This window comes from Tamandua tetradactyla, chromosome 1 (assembly GCF_023851605.1).
Source record: "Tamandua tetradactyla isolate mTamTet1 chromosome 1, mTamTet1.pri, whole genome shotgun sequence".
Taxonomy (NCBI): domain Eukaryota; kingdom Metazoa; phylum Chordata; class Mammalia; order Pilosa; family Myrmecophagidae; genus Tamandua; species Tamandua tetradactyla.
The window spans coordinates 34841004-34859856 of record NC_135327.1 but is presented as its reverse complement, the minus strand read 5'-3'; the positions used below and the strand labels follow the sequence as shown (position 1 = coordinate 34859856).

General features: G+C 40.1%; 1 protein-coding gene and 1 pseudogene across 1 annotated transcript in view; one reads left to right on the top strand and one right to left on the bottom strand.

Annotated features, from left to right (window-relative positions):
* Nucleotides 1-18853, top strand: part of PYGB (glycogen phosphorylase B) — a 109252-nt gene that overhangs the window by 28494 nt on the left and 61905 nt on the right. The window contains exon 2 of the mRNA XM_077114180.1: nt 11134-11235. Coding sequence (XP_076970295.1) covers nt 11134-11235 — 102 coding nt within the window. The remainder of the gene's footprint in view (nt 1-11133; nt 11236-18853) is intronic.
* LOC143678239 (cytosolic 5'-nucleotidase 3A pseudogene) lies at nt 13995-16734 on the bottom strand (annotated as a pseudogene).

Below are 18853 nucleotides of genomic sequence, written 5' to 3'. Positions count from 1 at the left end.
ATTTCACTTGCAGGGTTGTGCTTAGAGAGGGTGAGGCCACATCTGAGCAACAAAAGAGGTTCTGCATGAGTAACTCTTAGGTATGCCCATAGGTAGGCTAAGCTTCTATGCTACCTACATAAGCTTCACAAGAGTAAACCTCAGGATTGAGGGCATGGCCTATTGATTTGAGTGTCCCTAAAGTTTGACACAGTATCAGGGAATTCCTTGACAGTAATGGTTTAATAGTTCCATATTCTTTCTCTCATCCCTCAAGGGACTTTGCCAGTACTTTTTGATTATCTGCTGAATATCCTCTAGGATGTATTCATGCATTACAATAATCTATACAGGATACAGGATTAAAAGACCTCTTTCTTATTCTGGACTCACTGTGTTTCATTTGTTCAAGTGAGCTATACAGATAGGTTGAATTAGATTATGCACTTCAGAAAATTTCAGTTCTAGACCAAATAAACCTTTCTTCTTTTGGTCTCAAAAAGTATGTGTGGTTCTAAAATACAGACACTGTCTTCCTCACCCCTGTGTTCTGAATTACTTTAACTACAACCTGATTGGCTTTGTACTTATCTCTAGTATAAGGTTTTATATTTATATGTATATAATCTAACCGCTCAAAAAGTCCCCAATATTCTGTATTATAAGCCTCTGATTATACCTTTATGCTGGTCATAAAAGTGGAATCATACAGTATCTATCCTTTTGTGTCTGGCTAATTTCACTCAGCATTATGTCCTCAAGGCTCATCCATTTTATCATGTGCTTCAGGACATCGTTTTGTCTTACTGCTACATAATATTCATCATATGTATATACCACATTTTGCACTCATCTGTTGATGGGCATTTGGTTTGTTTCCATCTTTTGGTGATTGTGAATAATGCTGCTATGAATATTGGTGTGCAAATGTCTATTTGTGTCACTGCTTTCAGCTCTTCTGTGTATATACCAAGTAGTATTATTGCTGGGTCATAGGGTGACTCAATATTTAATTTCTTAAGGAACTGCCAAACTGTCTTCTATAGCGGCTATACCATTATACATTCCCACCAGCAATGCATAAGTGTCCCATTTCTCCACATCCTCTCCAACATTTATAGTTTCTTGTTTATTTAATAGCAGCCATTCTTATAGTTGTGAGATGGTATCTCATTGTAGTCATGATCTGCATTTCAGCTAATAGCCAAAGAAAATGAGCATCTCTTCAAGTGCTTTTTAAGCCATCTGTATTTGCTCTAAAGAAAGATACCTTTTTCTCTCTTAACCCATTTTATAATTGGGTTCTTTATTCTTTTTTTTTTTTGAGTTGTGTGATTTATTTATATATACAGTATATCAAACCTTTGCCCGATATGTGGATTCCAAATGTTTTCTCCCATTGAGTTGGCTGCCTCTTCACCTTTTTGACAAAGTCCTTTGAGGTGCAGAAACATTTGATTTTTTAAATTTTTAAACAAGGGCAAACACTGGGAATTGAACCCGGGTCTTCAGTGTGGCAGGTGAGAACTCTGCCACTGAGCCACTGTGGCCCGCTCAGGAGCATTTGATTTTGAGGAGTTCCCATTTATCTATTTTTTATTTTGTTGATTGTGCTTTGGGTGTAAAGTTTATGAAGTCTACTTCCTATTACTAGACCTTGAAGATGTTTTTATACATTTTCTTCTAGAAGCTTTATGGTGTTGATCCACTTTGAGTTAATTTTTGTGTAGAGTGTAAGATAGGGGTCCTCTTTCATTCTTTTGGCTATTAATGCCCAGTTCTTCCATGCCCAATTATTGAAAAGACTGTTTTGTCCCAGTTCAGAGGATTTGGGGGCCTTGTCAAAAATCAGTTGACCATAGATTTGATGGTCTATTTCTGCACTCTCGATTCTATTCCATTGGTCAATGTTTCTATCTTTGTACTAGTACCATGCTGTTTTGACCACTGTGGCTTTATAATAGGTTCTAAAGTCAGGGAGTGTTAATTCTCCCACTTTGTTCTTCTTTTTTAGGATGAGTTTAGCTGTTTGGGGTTCTCTTTCGCTTCCAGATGAATTTGTTAATTAGCTTTTCCAAATCTGCAAAATAGGTTGTTGGAATTTTGATTGGTACTGTGTTGAATCTGTAGATCATTTGGGGAGAATTGACATCTTAACTATATTTAGCCTTCCTGTCCATGAGCAGGGAATGTCTTTCCACCTATTTAGATCTCCTTTGATTTCTTTTAGCACTGTTGTGTAGTTTTCTGTATGTAAGTCCTTTATGTTCCTAGTTAAGTTCATTCCTAAGTATTTGATTCTTTGAGTTGCTATTTTGAATGGAATTTTTCCTTCATGACTCCTCAGCTAGGTCATTGCTTGTGTATAGAAACATTACTGATTAATGAAAGTTTTACTTTTTCCTTTCCAGTTTGCATTCCTTTTATTTCTTTGTCTTGCCTGATTTCTGTAGCTAAAACTTCTAGCACAACACTGAATAATAGTGGTGATGGTGGGCATCCTTGACTCGGTCCTGATCTTAGTGGGGAAGCTTTCATTTTCTCTTCATTAAGCATGTTGCTGGCTCTTGGTTTTTCATATATTCCCTTTATCATATTGAGGTACTTACCTTTGATTCCTATCTTTTGCAGTAGTTTTATCACAACAGGATGTTGAATTTTGTCCTATGCTTTTTCAGTATTGTATTAGTTAGGGTTCTTTAGAGAAACAGAATCCACAGGAAACACTTGCAAATATAAAAATTTATAAAAGTGCTTCATGTAACCATGGAAATGCAGAATCCAAAATCCACAGGGCAGATTGTGAAGCTGATGATTCCGATGGAGGATCTGGATGAACGCCACAGGAGAGGCTCGTCGGCCAAAGCAGGAAGAGAGCCTGTCTCTTCTGAATTGTCCTTAAAAGGCTTCCAGTGATTAGACTAAGCATCACTCATTGCAGAAGACACTTCCCTTGGTTGATTACAAATGGAATCAGCTGTGGATGCAGCTGAAATGATCATGATTTAATTCTATGAAATGTCCTCATCGCAACAGACAGGCCAGCACTTGCCCAACCAGACAAACAGGTACCACCACTTGGCCAAGTTGACACATGAACCTGACCATGACAAGTATCAATTGAAATGATCGTGTGATTTTTCCTTTTCGATTTGTTAATGTGCTGTATTACATTAATTGATTTTCTTGTGTTGAACCATCCTTGCATTCCTGGTATAAACCCCCCTTGTCGTGGTATATAATTCCTTTATTGTATTGTTGGATTTGTTATGCTAATATTTTGTTGAGAATTTTTGCATATATTAGGGAGATTGGCCTGTAGTTTTCCTTTCTTATAGTATCTTTACCTGGTTTTGGTATTAAAATGATATTAGCTTCATAAAATGAGTTAGGTAGAGTTCTTTTTTCCCCAATTTTTTGGAAAAGTTTGCATATGATTGGTGTTCGTTCTTTTTGGAATGTTTGATAAAATTCCCCTGTGAAGCCATCTTGCCCTGGGCTTTTCTTTGTAGGAAGAATTTTGATGACTGATTGAATCTCTTTACTTCTGATTGGTTTGTTCAGATCTTCTATTTCTTCCTGAGTCAATGTAGTTGGTTTGTGTGTTTCCAGGAATTTTTCCATTTCATCTAACTTGTCTAGTTTTTTGGCATATAGTTCATAGTATTCTCTTAGGATTTCTTTTGTTTTTTAGGGTCTGTGGCTACATATCCCTTCTCATTCTGATTTTGTTTATTTGCATCCTCTCTCTTTTTTTCTTTGTCAGTCTTACTTGTGGCCCATGTGCTTTTCTCAAAGAAGCAACTTTTGGTTTTATTGATTCTTTCTATTGTTCTTTTGTTCTCCCATTCATTTATTTCTGCTTTAATCTCTGTTGTTTCTCTTCTTCTGTTTGCTTTGTGATTAGTTTGCTGTTCTTTCTCAAGTTCCGGTGAGCAGTTAAGTCCTTGATTTTTGCTCCTTTTTGTTTTTTAATGTAGGTATTTAGGGCAATACATTTCCCTCTCGACACAATCTTTGCTGCATCCCATAAGTTCTGATAAGTTGTATTCTAATTTCCATTCTTCTCCAGATAGTTACTGATTTCTCTAGTAGTTTCTTCTTTGACCACTGACTGTTTAAGAATGTGTTTCTTAATCTCCCTATATTTGTGAATATTCTCATTCTTTGGTGGTTATTGAGTTCCAGCTTCATTCCATTGTAATCAGAGAAGGTGCTTTGAATAATTTCAATCTTATTAAATTTATAAAGACCTGTTGTGTGCCCCAGCATATGATCTGTCCTGGAGAATGTTCCATGTGCACTAGAGAAGAATGTATGTCCTTGTGTTTTGGGGTGCAATGACCTATATGTGTCTAATTCATTTATCAAGTTATTTAACTTCTCTATTTCCTTGATAATCTTCTGTCTGGTTATTCTGTCTGTAGTAGAGAGTGGTGTATTGAAATCTCCTACTGTTATTGTTGAAACATCTGTTGCTCCCTTCCATTCTGCCAATGTCTATCTCATGTATTTTGGAGCTCCTTGATTGGAAGCATAAACATTTATGATTGTTATGTCATCTTGGTGAATTGGCCCTTCAATTAGTATGTTGTATCCTTCTTTGTCTACTATGATGTCTTTAGATTTAAAGTCTGTTTTGTCTGATATTAGTAAACTATTCCTGCTTTATTTTTACAACTTGCCTGGAAAATCTTTTTCCATCTTTTCACTTTCAGTCTATCTGTATCCTTGTAAGCAGCATGTAGCTGGATTATATTTCTTAATCCATTCTGCCAATCTGTGTCTTTTAATTGGTAAAGTTTAGTCTGTTAACATTCAAAGTTAGTACTGAAAAGGCATTTCTTGAATCACTCTTATCTTTTTAATTTTATTTGTCAGATCTATATGTTGTTTTCCCTCTTTCTCTTTTTATCCTTTAAGTTACCCTTACTGGTACTCTTTAATTCTGTGCCTTCCTCCAGGCCTCCCTCTCCTGTCCTTTTTTTTAGCCAGCAGAACTCCCTTTGGTATTTCTTGTAGGGCTGGTGTATTTTTGATTAATTCTTTCAGGACTTGTTTGTCTGTGAAAACTTTAATCTCTCAGTTTTGAAGGACAGTTCTCTGGGTACAAAATTCTTGGCTGGTAGTATTTCACTTTCAGAATCTTAAATATATCATATCACTGCCCTCTCACACCATGTTGAGTAGTCTGAAATCAGTCTTATATGGTTTCTGTTGTATGTAATAGATTGTTTTTTTCTTGCCACCCCAGAAGAATTTTCTGCTTCTCTTCAACATTTGACAGACTGATTAGTATTTGTCTTGTGGAAGGCCTATTTGGATTTATTCTCTTTAGAGTTCGTTGGGCTTCTTTGACTTGTATATTTATGTCCTTTATAAGGGTTGGGAAATTTTCCCCTATTATATCCTCAAGTACTCTTCCTAGCCCTTTACTCCTTTCTTCTCTTTCTGAGACACCAGTGATTCTTATATTTGTGCGCTTTGTTTTGTCTATCATTTCCGTGAGATCCAATTCAGAATTTTCCATCTTTTTTGACCTTTGCTGTTTTGAGTGTTTGAAGTCAGTTATCCTGTCCTCTGTATCACTTACTCTTTCTTCTGTTTCTTCAGATAGGGTGTTGTGTACCTCTAGTAAGGTTTTTATTTGGTTACCAAAGTCTTTAAACTTTGCGATATCTACTATTTTTCTATTTATTCTTTCAGATTCCTTTTTATGCTCTTCTACTGTCATCTTGATCTCCTTTCTGTCATTAGCCATCCCACTTCTTAAGTAGAGTTATATGAACATCTTTGATTAGTTGTTCCAACATCTGAGTCTCTTCTTGTGTTTTAATTTGCTCGTTAGGCATGTCTGTATCTTTCTGCATTGTGATATGCTTTGTGCTCTTCTGTTGTTTATGTCGCATGTAAATATCAACTTTGGGCATTGATTTCTTTTGGTAGTCTAAGGCCTTTTGTTTGCAGAATGGATGCACAGTAGGTAACAGGTACGGGGTGGGGCAAAACAATGCAGTGATTCGTTTCAGGGCAGGTATAGGATTGGGAGGTATAGGATTGCAGGATTGGGATATTTTGCTGGTGCTTGTGAAAGTGGGTGCCCAGCTGCCAGGGAGGATGTAGCTGTGCGGATTCACTGGTCTGGAGGGCGTAGCCCAGGTGTGCGCTGGTCTAGGGCATGGAGCCCTTTGAGCACATGCGTAGAGCTGTGGCAGTAGGTAGGTGTTATGCCATCATGTGTTGGGTTCAGATGTGACCCAGCTGCACAGGTCAGCTCTTTCTCAGAGCTGGGCAGCATGCCTGTGGGCTGTGTGCATGTGCGGATCTTAAGAGTGCTATAAACTGACATTCCCAGAGCTGAAGGACATGACTGGGGCTTGTTCATAGATCTAGGAGTTCCATAAACTGATGTGCAGAACTCAGACGGGGTTGGGTGAGGCTTTGTGACACTGTGGGTGGTAGGCTGGGATAGCCTGAGTATGGAGGTTAGCGCCCATAGCTTTGATGCACCGACGACAGCCTACAGGGAACAGGGAAGGGGAGGTAGTGCTCAGGAGGGCTGCAGGAGTGGTGGGTTGGGCTGCACTTGGGTGGAGGTGTGGGGCAGGTATGTGCACTGGGGCTGGTGGGGTGGGGGTACTTGGAGCACAGGGAATGGGTGTAAGTGACAGGGTTGGGGTGTGGGGTGTGGGGTGAGTTGTGGGTCCAGGACTACGTTGGTGAGGGTAGTGCTTTCAAGGAACACGGCGTGGCTTACTTCTTAGTCCCCAGCTCTCCATCTGTGCACTCCCATGGGCTCCACTCCTCTGCACCAGGTTCTAGCTTTCTCTTTTTTAGTTCCTTGGCCTCTGCAACCAGAGCACTCTGTGTGTTGCAGAAGACTCTCCCAGGTCAATAGCTTCACAGTCTCAGTTGCCCTCCCGTCGCTTCTCTAACTTTTCTGTGGAGCGGGGCTGAACTCGAGCTACTCTATTCAGCCATCTTCCTGGAAGTCCCAGTCTGCTTCTTTTGTTTGGGGAATTTAATCCATTAACATTTAGTTTTGCTACTGTAAGGACAGTACTTTCTTCTACTATTTTGCCTTTTGAATTTTATATGTCATACCTAATTTTTTTCTCTTTTTTACCTTTATGATAGTCTTCATTTTTATACTCTTCTCCACACCTGTCCTGTCTTTTCCTGTCTGCCCCTAGTGCTTCCTTTAGTATTTCTTGCAGAACTGGTCTCTTGGTCACAAATTCTCTCAGTGATTTTTTTTGTCTGAAAATGTTTTAATTTCCCCCTCATTTTTGAAGGACAATTTTGCTGGATCTAGAATTCTTGGTTGGCAGTTTTTCTCTTTTAGAATCTTAAATATATCATGCCACTGTCGTCTCACTTCCATGGTTTCTGCTGAGAAATCTACATAGTCTCATTGGGCTTCCCTTGTATGTGATGGATTGTTTTTCTCTTACTGCTTTCAAAATTCTCTGTCTTTGACATTGACAGTCTGATTAGTAAGTGTCTTGAAGTATGTCTGTTTGGATCTGTTCTGTTTGGGGTATGCTGTAGTTCTTGGATCTGTAATTTTATATCCTTCATAAGAGATGGGAAATTTTCAGTGATAATTTCCTCCATTAGTGTTTCTCCTCCTTTTGCCTTCTCTTCTACTTCTGGGGCACCCACAGCACGTATATTTGTGTGCTTTGTGTTGTCGTTCAGTTCTCTGAGTCCCTGCTCATATTTTTCCATTCTTTTCCCTATACTTTCTTTTGCTTCTCAGATTTCAGATATCCCATCCTCCAATTCACTAATCCTTTCTTCTGCCTCTTGAAATCTAATGTTATAAGTTTCCATTGCTTTTTTCCATCTCTTCTGCTGTGCCTTTCATTCCCATAAATTCTGTGATTTCTTATTTCAGACTTTCGATTTCTTCTTTTTGTTTGACAATTTCCATCTTTATATCCTCCCTCATTTTGTTGATTTGATTTTTGATTTTGATTTTTTTCCATGTCCATTCGAACATCCTGAATTAGTTGTTTCAACTCCTGTATCTCATTTGAATTTTTGGTTTGTTCCTTTGACTGGGTCATATCCTAGGTTTTCCTAGTATGACTCATCTAGGCATTTGATTGCCTTAATTAGTTTATTCTGGAGAGTGTTTTCATTCTTTTACCTAGGATTTTCTTGCTGGGTGGCTTTGTTCTCTATCTGTTCTTTGTCATTCAGTTCAGCTAATTCTAGAGTTCTAGCATAGTTTTGGTTTAATGGATCAGAATTTTTCAATTTTTGTTTTCCTGTTTCTTGTCCTGCCTATATGGAGCCTTTTTTTTTTTTTTTTAATTAAGAGGGTCTATTTAGATATTATAGACCCCAGTCAGATTTTTCCAGATGAAGCTGGCCTCCTCTCATGAGGAAGGAGTCACCTGCATCAGTTTTCTCTGAGGGTGAGACTTAGCAGGTTGATAGACTTTTCAATGAAGCCTCTAGACTCTGTTTCTCCTATCCTGCCCAGTATGTGGTGTTTATCTGCCTGCAGTTTCCCACCAGCATAAAGTGATGTGGTGCCTTTCATTTCCGCAGACTCTCCCTGCTGGGGGTGTGTTTGCTACAGAGTTGAGGTTATAGGCTGTCTTTAATTGCTTCGGTTTTCCTATCCCTGGAGCCTGAATTCCTTGAGGGAGGAATTCCACCTGAGCTGGGCCCCACCCCTCTCCTAGGGAAGGCACAACCTCCAGGGAATTGATTCCTTTCACCTGACCAACCTCTTTGTCTCTCAAATGAACTTAATTCTGCACTTACCTGGGGCATTTGGAGCCTGAGAAGCTTTGCAATTCTATCTATAATAAGTTGTTAAGTAGTAGAAACAAAGCAAAAAAAAAATCCTTTTCAGAGCAGGACCCCTGTTTCTCTGGTTTGTTAATCAAGAGCTTAAGTTGGCATTGCTGTATGTATTTCCAGGTTCTTTGTGTCCCCTGCCCCCCCTTTTTGAGTCCAGCCCTTTTCAAGTATTTTATGCTGTCTGATCCCCAAATCCTCTTTTTGTTTGTTTATTTTTTCTATCAGCCTGCCCCTCTGTCCCAACACAAAAGCTCCTAGTACCCTTAGCTCTTATTCTGAGCTGGGGCCTATTTATCAGTAGTCACGATTTGTTAATAATTCCACAATTGGAGCTTGGCTGAGCTAAGCCCCTGCTGCTAGTAAAGTCTCTTTCCTTTCCCCTCCGGGAACCTGCCTGTGGGCAAGGGGCGCCGGCCTCTGCAGCTTGGGGGACTTACAGTTCTGTGTGGGATCACAGATGGCCCAGCTTGTCCAGACTGGGGTATGCTGTATGTCCAGTCACTGACTTGGCCCCAGCAGTTGTTCTGTACTGTTCCTGACTATTTACTAACCACTCTGGAGGCTGAACTAAATTCCACACCTCACTAAGCTGTATCTTGGAACTCTCAAAAATATTTTCTGCCTTTCACATCCCAGAAAGACATGTTGAAATCTTAATCCACTTCCTTTGGTTGAGAACCCATTTGCAAATAGGACCCTTTGAAGATACTGCTGCTGGTGAAGGTGTGGCCATGTGGACTCAGGGTGCATCATAAACCCCATAGCCTGGGACCATCTGGACACAGTATGTGGAAGCAAGCAGTCTGTGGGATTGGAAGAGCAGACCCCAGAGTGCGATTTCCCCAGGGTGGAAGATTGCCAGCACCAGAGTGCTCCCAACTCTAGGAGAAAGCATGGCCTCGTTGACACTGGGATTTTGGGTTTCCAGCCTCAAAAACAGTACATTCCTTTTTAATGTTTTTAAGCCAAATCATTGTGTGGTATTTGTTGTGGTGTCTCCATAAACTCAGACAGCCTTGTGGGGCTGTTTTATCCCTTTGTTAGGGATGTGAAGGCCACACGTGGTGAGCGGGAAGTCAGGCTCAGTCCTGAACCCGTCTCCTTTGGGAGCCAGGAGCCTTGTCCTCAACTGTGAGCTGACCTTCCTCCCACATCTGGCTTCAGTGAAAGGGTGGCCTGTATCCACCTGAGAAAGCAGGCAGGGGCGTTAGAAAGGTTTTAGGTCAGCAGAGACTTGTTGAGGTAGGTGAGCCCATTTTCTGGACAATGTAGGGTCAGTGTGACATTACCAAAAATGAAACCCCCTAGATGAACTTACTCTTTACCCTCCAAAAATTAATGAAAGAAGAAACTGATATTGGTAGCAAGGATAATTTGTAAACTCTGAAATATAACTTTTAGACCTTAAAAACTAGTTCCTTGCCATTACCTTCCTAACTTCTGTATCCTTTGTTTACTTTAATAAATATTGTTCTGGTCTGTTAATTTTAAGAAAACATTTCTGCTTCTCAAGCTCTGAAACAAAATGTCTTAGTCTAATCAGCTGCTGACCATCATTCCATTAGGGCAGGGGGGTACACTCAGTACTATTTCTTAAAATATTATGCAGGACGGCAGAAGTAACATTTGGGGTGAAGGAAATGTCTGATATCCATGGGGATTTGGTTTACACAGTTGTCTGCATTTATTAAAATGAATAGAGTGTGGGCCACGGTGGCTCAGCAGGCAGAGTTCTCGACTGCCATGCCGGAGACCTGGGTTTGTTTCCCACAGCCTGCCCCATGCAAAAAGAAAAAAGAAAAATGAAAAATGAATGAAGGGTGTAGTGGTGGTTTGTAGAATCCTTGCCTTGCATGCAGGAGACCCAGGTTTGATTCCTGGACCATGCTCCCCCCCCCCCCAAAAAAAAAGAATGGAATGGTACATTGGAAATTTATGTATTTCACTGTACATAAATTTAAAGAACTGTAAACAAAAGCTGAGCTATAGCTAAATGAATACATGCAAATTTCATGCATGTGTGTGCATATGTTGCATGTCATATTTGAGATATGGCTGCACTTGACTTTGAAATGTGTGAAGAAATAAGATGGATGGATGCATAGATGCATAGCTATTTGATAAAGCAAATGATGTCAACTTTAAAATTGTAGCATCTAAGTGGTGTCTGTGGAAATTCATGGCACAATTCTTCCTGCTTTTCTGCATATTTGAAACTTCATAGGAGTGGGAACAATTAACAATGTAGGTAAAACAAATTGTTGAGTAGTTTTGCCTTCAGAGCTCATGGGTATCTCCTTGACCTTCCTAAGGCTCTTTCTTTTGCTTCCTCAGCGCATTTATTACCTTTCCCTGGAATTCTACATGGGTCGGACGCTGCAGAACACGATGGTGAACTTGGGTCTTCAGAATGCTTGTGATGAAGCCATTTATCAGGTAAGGAGTCTTGCAGCCGGTTGTGGGTGGGCCTTAGTGCCTTGAGGCACACTGACATTTTAGTCCATTCCCTGGAGAGGTAGGCACTGAGGTTAAGATTCTCAGCACCTGGGATGGTGTGTGGGGGAGAATAGAAAGTGGTGAGGTGCTCTTTATTCTTTCTGTCTTCCTCTCCTCCCTCCTCCTAGAAGGGCAGGAAGTACGAGTTGGGTGGAGATTTGGAGGTTTCCAAAAGTTGGGTGGAGATTTGGAGGTTTCCAAAAGTCATTGATCTCCTTACTCCCACCCTGGGGGCAGATTTGCAGCATGACGTATCTCTTTACTTTATTTAAGCCATTACCTACCTCTGGTTCACTCCCCCACCCCTAAGATAACCCTGTGAGCCCCTCCTGCCCTTTAGTTATAAAATTGCCCCTTTCTCCTCTAATTAGAAATAAAACTGCCTTTCCCTAAAGATTCTCCCTTCCCAGTTACACACTCTGAGGCATAATCCTTCTGCATTTCATTTGTAGTTTTGCTTGGGAGCTGAAATTGGTTGCATCCTGTTTTCTTGGTCTGTTACTGTCACTTCCTCCTCCCTGCGGCTGTCTTCCTTTTCTGACCAGTGTAGAATGTCCAGAGAGTGTAGTAGATGAAATACGAGCAGTCAGGTCATCATCAGTTCTCCTTCCTCCCCAGCGCCCTTGCCTCCCTTTGTTTTCTGTTTAGATTTGGTTTTGTGGGTGGGTGAGGGGCTTTGGCAGGAATTGTGGGTGCAGGTCCCTTTTAAGAGACAGTGAAGAGTGGTGTCTGGGGCAATTCATTTCACCTGGCATTTCACTCCCTCCAAAAAAAAAATTGTAGGAAATGTTTATACCATAAATAAGCAGTATCTGTTTATAACTTTTATGACACAAATGTGTTAATTGTAGAAACTGAGAAAATGCCGGTAAGCATATATCCTTTTAAACTTAATACCTTTCTCTTAAAAATGGAATTTCACTTGCAGTTTAGCTTTTAATTTTTTATCTTATTTCATTTTTATTTATTTTTTACTTTTTTTATTGTGAAATATAGCGTATATGCAAAAAAGCAATAAATTTCCAAGTATATTTTAACAAGGAGTTATAGGACTGATTTCAAAGTTTGACATGGGTTACAGTTCCACAATTTCAGGTTTTACTAGCTGCTCCAAGACACTGGAGACTAAAAAGAAATATTAGTGTAATGGTTCAGTGGTCATACTCATTTGTTAAATCCTTTCTCTGTTATAACTTCTCCTCCTCCTCCTTTGAGCCTTCTCAGTCTCTTGAGATATTTGGGCTAACTTTTTCACATTGGGAAGGGGATGAAGCTAATTGATGTTCTTTGAGAGGTGGCCCCTCTGGGTTTCGGTACTTTTTGGTCTAGGAACCATCTGGAGGAAAGTAATCTTAGCGTGTGAGACTTTTGTATAATCTCAGGTGGGGTTAACAGGAATGATTTTGGTTGGAGGTTGGCAAAACATGACAATTAGCAATATCTAGCTGAAGATTGCATGAGAGTAGTCTCCAGAATAGCCTCTCAATTCTATTTGAACTCTGTTAGCCACTGATACCTTATTTTGTTACATTTCTTTCCCCCCTTTTGGTCAGGAAGTTGGTGTTGACCCCATGGTGCCAGGGCCAGGCTCATCCCTGGGAGCCGTGTCCTCCATTTTCAGTTAGACTTACACCCCTGGATGTCATGTCTTACATAGGGGGGTGGGTAATGGTTTTCCTTGCAGAATTGGGCTTAGAGAGAGAGAGAGAGGCTATATGATGGAATATCGTGTGGCTACAGAAAGGAATGAAGTGTGAGGTATGCAAGGAGGTGAATGAACCTTGGGGATGTTATGCAGTGCAAAATAAACCAGAAACAAAAGAGAGGCTATATCTGAATAACAAAAGAGGTTTCTTGGAAGTAACTCTTAGGCATAATTATAGGTAGACTTAGCTTCTCTGCTACAGAAGTAAGTTTCATAAGAGCAATAGGCTTGGCCTATTGATTTGGGAGTCTCTGAAGTTTGAGAGCATATCTGGGGTTTCCCAGGTGGGGAAATATAATTTCATATTTTTTCCCAGTCCCTCAAGGGACTTTGCCTATACTTTAAAATTATCTTCCCAACATAAGCTATACAGAATTACAAGCCCCTGTTCTCATTCTGGGCTCCATGTGTTTGGGTTGTTAAAATGAGGTATCAGGCAAGTTGAGTTAGATTGTGTGCTACAGAAAATGAAAGTTTTGGACAAAATAAACCTCTCTTCCTTTGGTCTCATACAGTAGGTGAAGCCCTGAAATGCAGGCGATATTATCCTTTGCCCTGTATTCTGATTTACCTCAGTCCCAACCAGATCGGCTTTGTCGGTATCTGTGATCGAAGCCTGATCACTTCGATGGTTTCTTTAGCAGTTGTATGTAGCAATACTTTCAGAGCTGTGGAACTCCAGCTCTGAGTCTTACGTGTCACACAGGTGCCCAAAGTTCCAAGGAAACACCAGGTTAATCACATACAACACAACATCTCAGAATCTAGAAATAACACAGCTCTGGACTAAATGTAACTGCTGTAAGAGCTTACAATCTACATCCCAATTTTCTGATAAATATTTTCTAAAAGAAACCATACAATATTTGTCCTTTTGTTTCTGCCTTATTTTGCACCACATAACATCCCCAAGGTTCATTCACCTCGTTGCATACCTCACACTTCGTTCCTTTCTGTACCCGCACAATATTCCATCCTGTGTTTATACCACAGCTCACCTTTCTGCTTCTCCATCCGTGTACCCTTCAACCAGTTTCATCTTGCCTGTGAGAGATTCTCATGAGTGAATCTTTAGTATTTCCACCTATACCTTTGCTGGGCCTTTCTGGATGTAAGAGGGTGCCAGATGCTTTGTGTGGGAACCACAGTGCCTGCCTTGGACCAGCTTACACCCCCATTTATGATGTAACGTTGGAAACCACGCATGACAAGCTGAGTGATAACAGGATTGATACATGTTCACAGTTTATGTTAAAAATTAAGTTCAAAAGCAGCATGTCTACTGCTTGAGCTGACAAGGGAAGATTTAAAAAATGTTTCACTGTAGAGAATTTCAAATACATATGAAAATCGAGTGACTATTATAACGAACTTCCTCCACATACCCACTGCCTCCCCTCACTAGTCCTCAACTCTGGTTCATGGGCCTGTTTTTATGCCCTTATACTCTACCACTCCCAAGTTATTTAAGCCACCATCAGAGGCATACAGGATAGGTATGTATCTCTAAAAGAGAGAGCCTCCTAAAAGCAATCACACCAGTATGACCCCTAAAAACTTGTCAGTACTCTAATCATCAGTGTCTTAGCCAGTGTATAAATTTCTTCAATTGCCTCATGTGCTGGTTTGAAACTGTCATGTACCCCAGAAAAGCCATGTTCTTTAATCCTGATTCAATATTGTTGGGTGGGACCTTTTGATTACATGGTTTCCATGGAGATGAGTCTCCACCCATTCAAGGTGGGTCACTTATTGGAGTCCTTTAAGAGGGAAAGATTTTAGAAAAAGCTTCAGAGCCAACACAGGCAACAGAGCCAACATGAGACCCAAATGTTTGGAGATGTAGAAAGTAAATGATCCTGAGGAAGCTGCTTGAAAGCAGATGCTAAAGACCCCAATAGTTGCCAGCCACGTGTCTTCCCAGCTGACAGGAGTGTGCTAGACCCATTGGCCTTTCCTGAGTCAAGTTGTCATTTCCTGGATGCCTTAGTTTGGAAATTTTAATGGCCTTAGAACTGTAAACTTGTAATAAATTCCTTTTTTAAAAGCCATTCCATTTCTGGTATATTGTATTCTGGCAGCTTTCTCATAATTTTTTTTACAAAAAGATTTTCCATTTCATGTTTATGGGCAATACTTCAATATTGAACATTTTTTCATTATTAGTTATACATGGACAAAAACAGTGTCCTTCAAGTGTCACCTTCCCTAGTGCCAGTCTTTTCTAGTAAATATTGATTTCCCGGAACAAAATAACCAAATGTCACATGATTTCTGGATATGATGACTCCATCAGCATAGTTAACCCAAATTATGGAAATGGCAATACTTCAAATCATGCTTATTACTTGACCACTTCATGAGACTTCTTTGTAAACCTGCACACACTTACCCACTGTAAGAAGACTTCTCAAAAAACCCATGATAAAGGTAAACTACAAAATCTACTTTGGAAAAGAAGGGGGTTGTTTTTCTAATTTTGGCTTTAAGGTTTTTTTTAATCTGTGAAAGAAATATGGTGGGGGAGAGTTTGTTGAGAGAGGTGAAGAAAATGGAGTATCTAGTTTGTGGATTCAACGTGTCTGAAAAAACTTAAGTAGGGTGCACAGGGGTGGTTCAGTGGTAGAATACTCGCCTACCACGCAGGAGACCCGGGTTCAAGTTCTGGATCATGCACCCACCTCCACCCTTCCCACCCTACCTCCAACCCCCCCACCTCCACCATCCCCCCACCAAAAAAGAAAAAGAAAATACTTAAGTAACATAAAGAAAAACCTTTCCGAACAAGAATATATGTGATAAATAAGAGTCTTTCAGCAAGATGAGCACCTGAGCAGTTCTTGTATCTTGTGGTTGTCCCTGTGGGAGAGCCGTCTTGATGAATGCTTGTTTTTAGAATCTTCTGTAAGATAGAATTGGCCACCTCCAGACTTTTACTTAAACTCTATCATAAGAGTCCAAGTACTGTTCTAAAAGTTCATTTACTGTACAACTTAGATAACCTGTTTTCAGAATGTATTCAACACAGTTACTCCATCTGCTGTTCTTAAATCTCCTTTGGCATCTCCCAGCAGAGTTTCGTTACTGTTGCTTCTAGCCAACTGAAACGTTTTGTGTTCTTTAAGGCACCATCATATTTGTTAAATACATGAATTAATTGTCATTTAAATCCCTATTTTCAAATCCCTGAATTTGAACACGACATTTGGACAACAAACAGTAGCTTAACAGATAACCTCCTCTAGTACATCACCAATACCAGCCAAGGAAATGAACACAGGGATACTGGGTGGTTGGAGCTTATCAAGGAAATTCTCATATCCTTCCTTGAATGTAATATCAAATTTTTCTTTAGGTTTGGCTTTGGTCAAGCTTGTTTAACAAACAAACTACATGACTTAGTTTATCAGTTTACCATATAAGGGTGCTTCTCTTCTGTGGTAAGGACAGGATCAACTTCAGTAGTGTTGTATTTTCCTTTAGTTGTAATAACTTTTTTTGACACTCATTACTAACCAGCTTACAATTGTCAGTGATATTATGACATGTTGGGCATATTTTCCATGTAACTTAGTGTCAAATTATCTGAAGTGTGGCAGCCTTTCCTTTGGTAAGACCACAGATGATTTCTTCTACTCTTGCAGGGTCTCCATGCAAACTGAACGTTTCTGAAATTCTGGCATTGTTTTCATGTGCATGGCAGACTTGTGATTGGTCGCTTCCTGAGAATCCATCTTCCTTAAGACGCTTTGAGGTCTCCTGTCCTATAGGTTGCCCTGGAACAGCTGCACAGGTGGAGGCAAATTCAGAGGCGAGGGCTGGGATGTAGCATCCCGATAGTCGTGGTCTTCTACCCGTCTCCTCTTGAAGGTGCATAGGGACTGGGCCAGCCCCACCTTCACCACCAGGGCACACACACTGGCGCTCGCCACCATGCCTGTCCCCCACCCCCCACAGCCACCCTGCTGAGTTTCCCAGCCTTGAAAAGGAGAGGCCACTCGGGGTGGCCATGGCCATCGCATGCACTCCACAGAGAAGCTGACGGATACCCACCCTGAGCGCCACCCCTCCTAATTCTTCCAGCAGCATGTTCAGAAACTAAGGTCCGTACACTGATCATTTGGTTGCAATGCCTCTTTGATCTTTCTTAATCTATAAATTTCACCTCTTTTAATTTTTCTGCCTTTCAGTTTATTTACTGAACTGGGCCCCTCCTCTGGAGTTTCCTGCAGGCTGGCTTTGACTACTGGCTCCCATCTTGTATTTAGCATGCTATGTTGTCCCCAGGATGTCCATTCTTGCCACTGCTAATCAGCACTATACTAGGTTCTAGCCAGGGCAGTTAGGCAAGATAAAGAAGAAAGGCATCCAGAGAGGGAGGAAGAAGTGAAACTAGCTCTGTTTACAGATTATGTCATCTTATATATAGAATGATATAAATAATCCGCTGAAAATCTATTAGAGCATGTCCAGTAGGATTGCAAGATACAAGATCAATCTACAAAAATCAGTTGCATGTATAAATATAAACTAGCAGTGAACATTCTGAAAATGAAATTAAGAAAACAGTTTCATTTATAATAGTTTCAAAGAAAATAAAATAGGAACATGGCTAGACTGGGGTAAGATGGTGGCATAGTGAGGTGTGGAAGTTAGTTCATCCTCCCGGGCAGCTAGTAAATAGCCAGGAATTGAATGGAGCAACTGTTGGGAAGGACATCAGTGACCAGGCCCACACTGTATACCAGTCTGGAATGGGTGGCTCGGCCAGGATCCCACACAGAGCTATAAGTCTCCCAAGCCACTGGAGGCCAGTGCCCCTCCCCCAACATGGCAGGCTGGTTCCCAAGGGAAGAAGAAACAGACCCTACTAGCAGCAAGGAAGGTAGTTCAAATCTAAGTTTCAGGTGTCACACAGACACTTGAATTTCCAGGGAACTACTGGGCTTTATACAGAGAGAAAAGCACCTCAGAATTTAATGACAGCAGTTAGTACTTACAATCTGAGCTTAAATAAAGCTTCTTTCAAAATAAAAACATTAAACAGCTATTTTATATTAAGAAACCATAGCAGTTTTGTTCTATTTCACTATTATACATTTACCAGAGTTATGTTATTTAACAGATAAAATATAGCATATATATTTCTTCAACCTTTCCTTTAAAGTTGAACACATATACTTTTAGAGAAGTATTCGAGCATAGCAGTGCAACTGATAATTTGATTGTCTCTGTGATCTGTAGCCTTGTAGCCTTTTTAGAATAACTGAAACCTTGGCTAACACCATACCATTGCTTAACATCATACAGATTAGTATCAGGATATAACATCAACAATGAGAATATTGTCAAATTTTTAGGAATTTATACAATCTCTAAATATATGAATATTTTACCTATACAAATTTAACCAGCAACAAGATAGAACCACTATAACCACTGTGATATTTCCCGAACACCTCCTATGCAACAGGTTAAGCTATTTTAGCACTTTACTTATACAAGGTGAAAGTTCTTTCTAACAGTTTTTCCCTAACAGTGAGAAGACTTGTCTTCTGAAATAAAGGATAATGCCAACATTAGCACTAACAAGGATATTTTTCTGGTGTCAACGTTATTTTTTATTTAATTTTTTATTTTTTACATGGGCAGGCACTGGGAAACGAACCCGGGTCTCCGGCCTGGCAAGCGAGAATTCTACCTGCTGAGCCACCATCACACTGCCCTGTTCACATTATTTTAACAGGAAGAAAACTAAACTTTAGTTTTGTATGAATATTCAGCTTAACACAAAAGCTTTCTTTCATTAAATATATGATACACAAAGCTTTTGAACCTGCATATTTCCTTTCA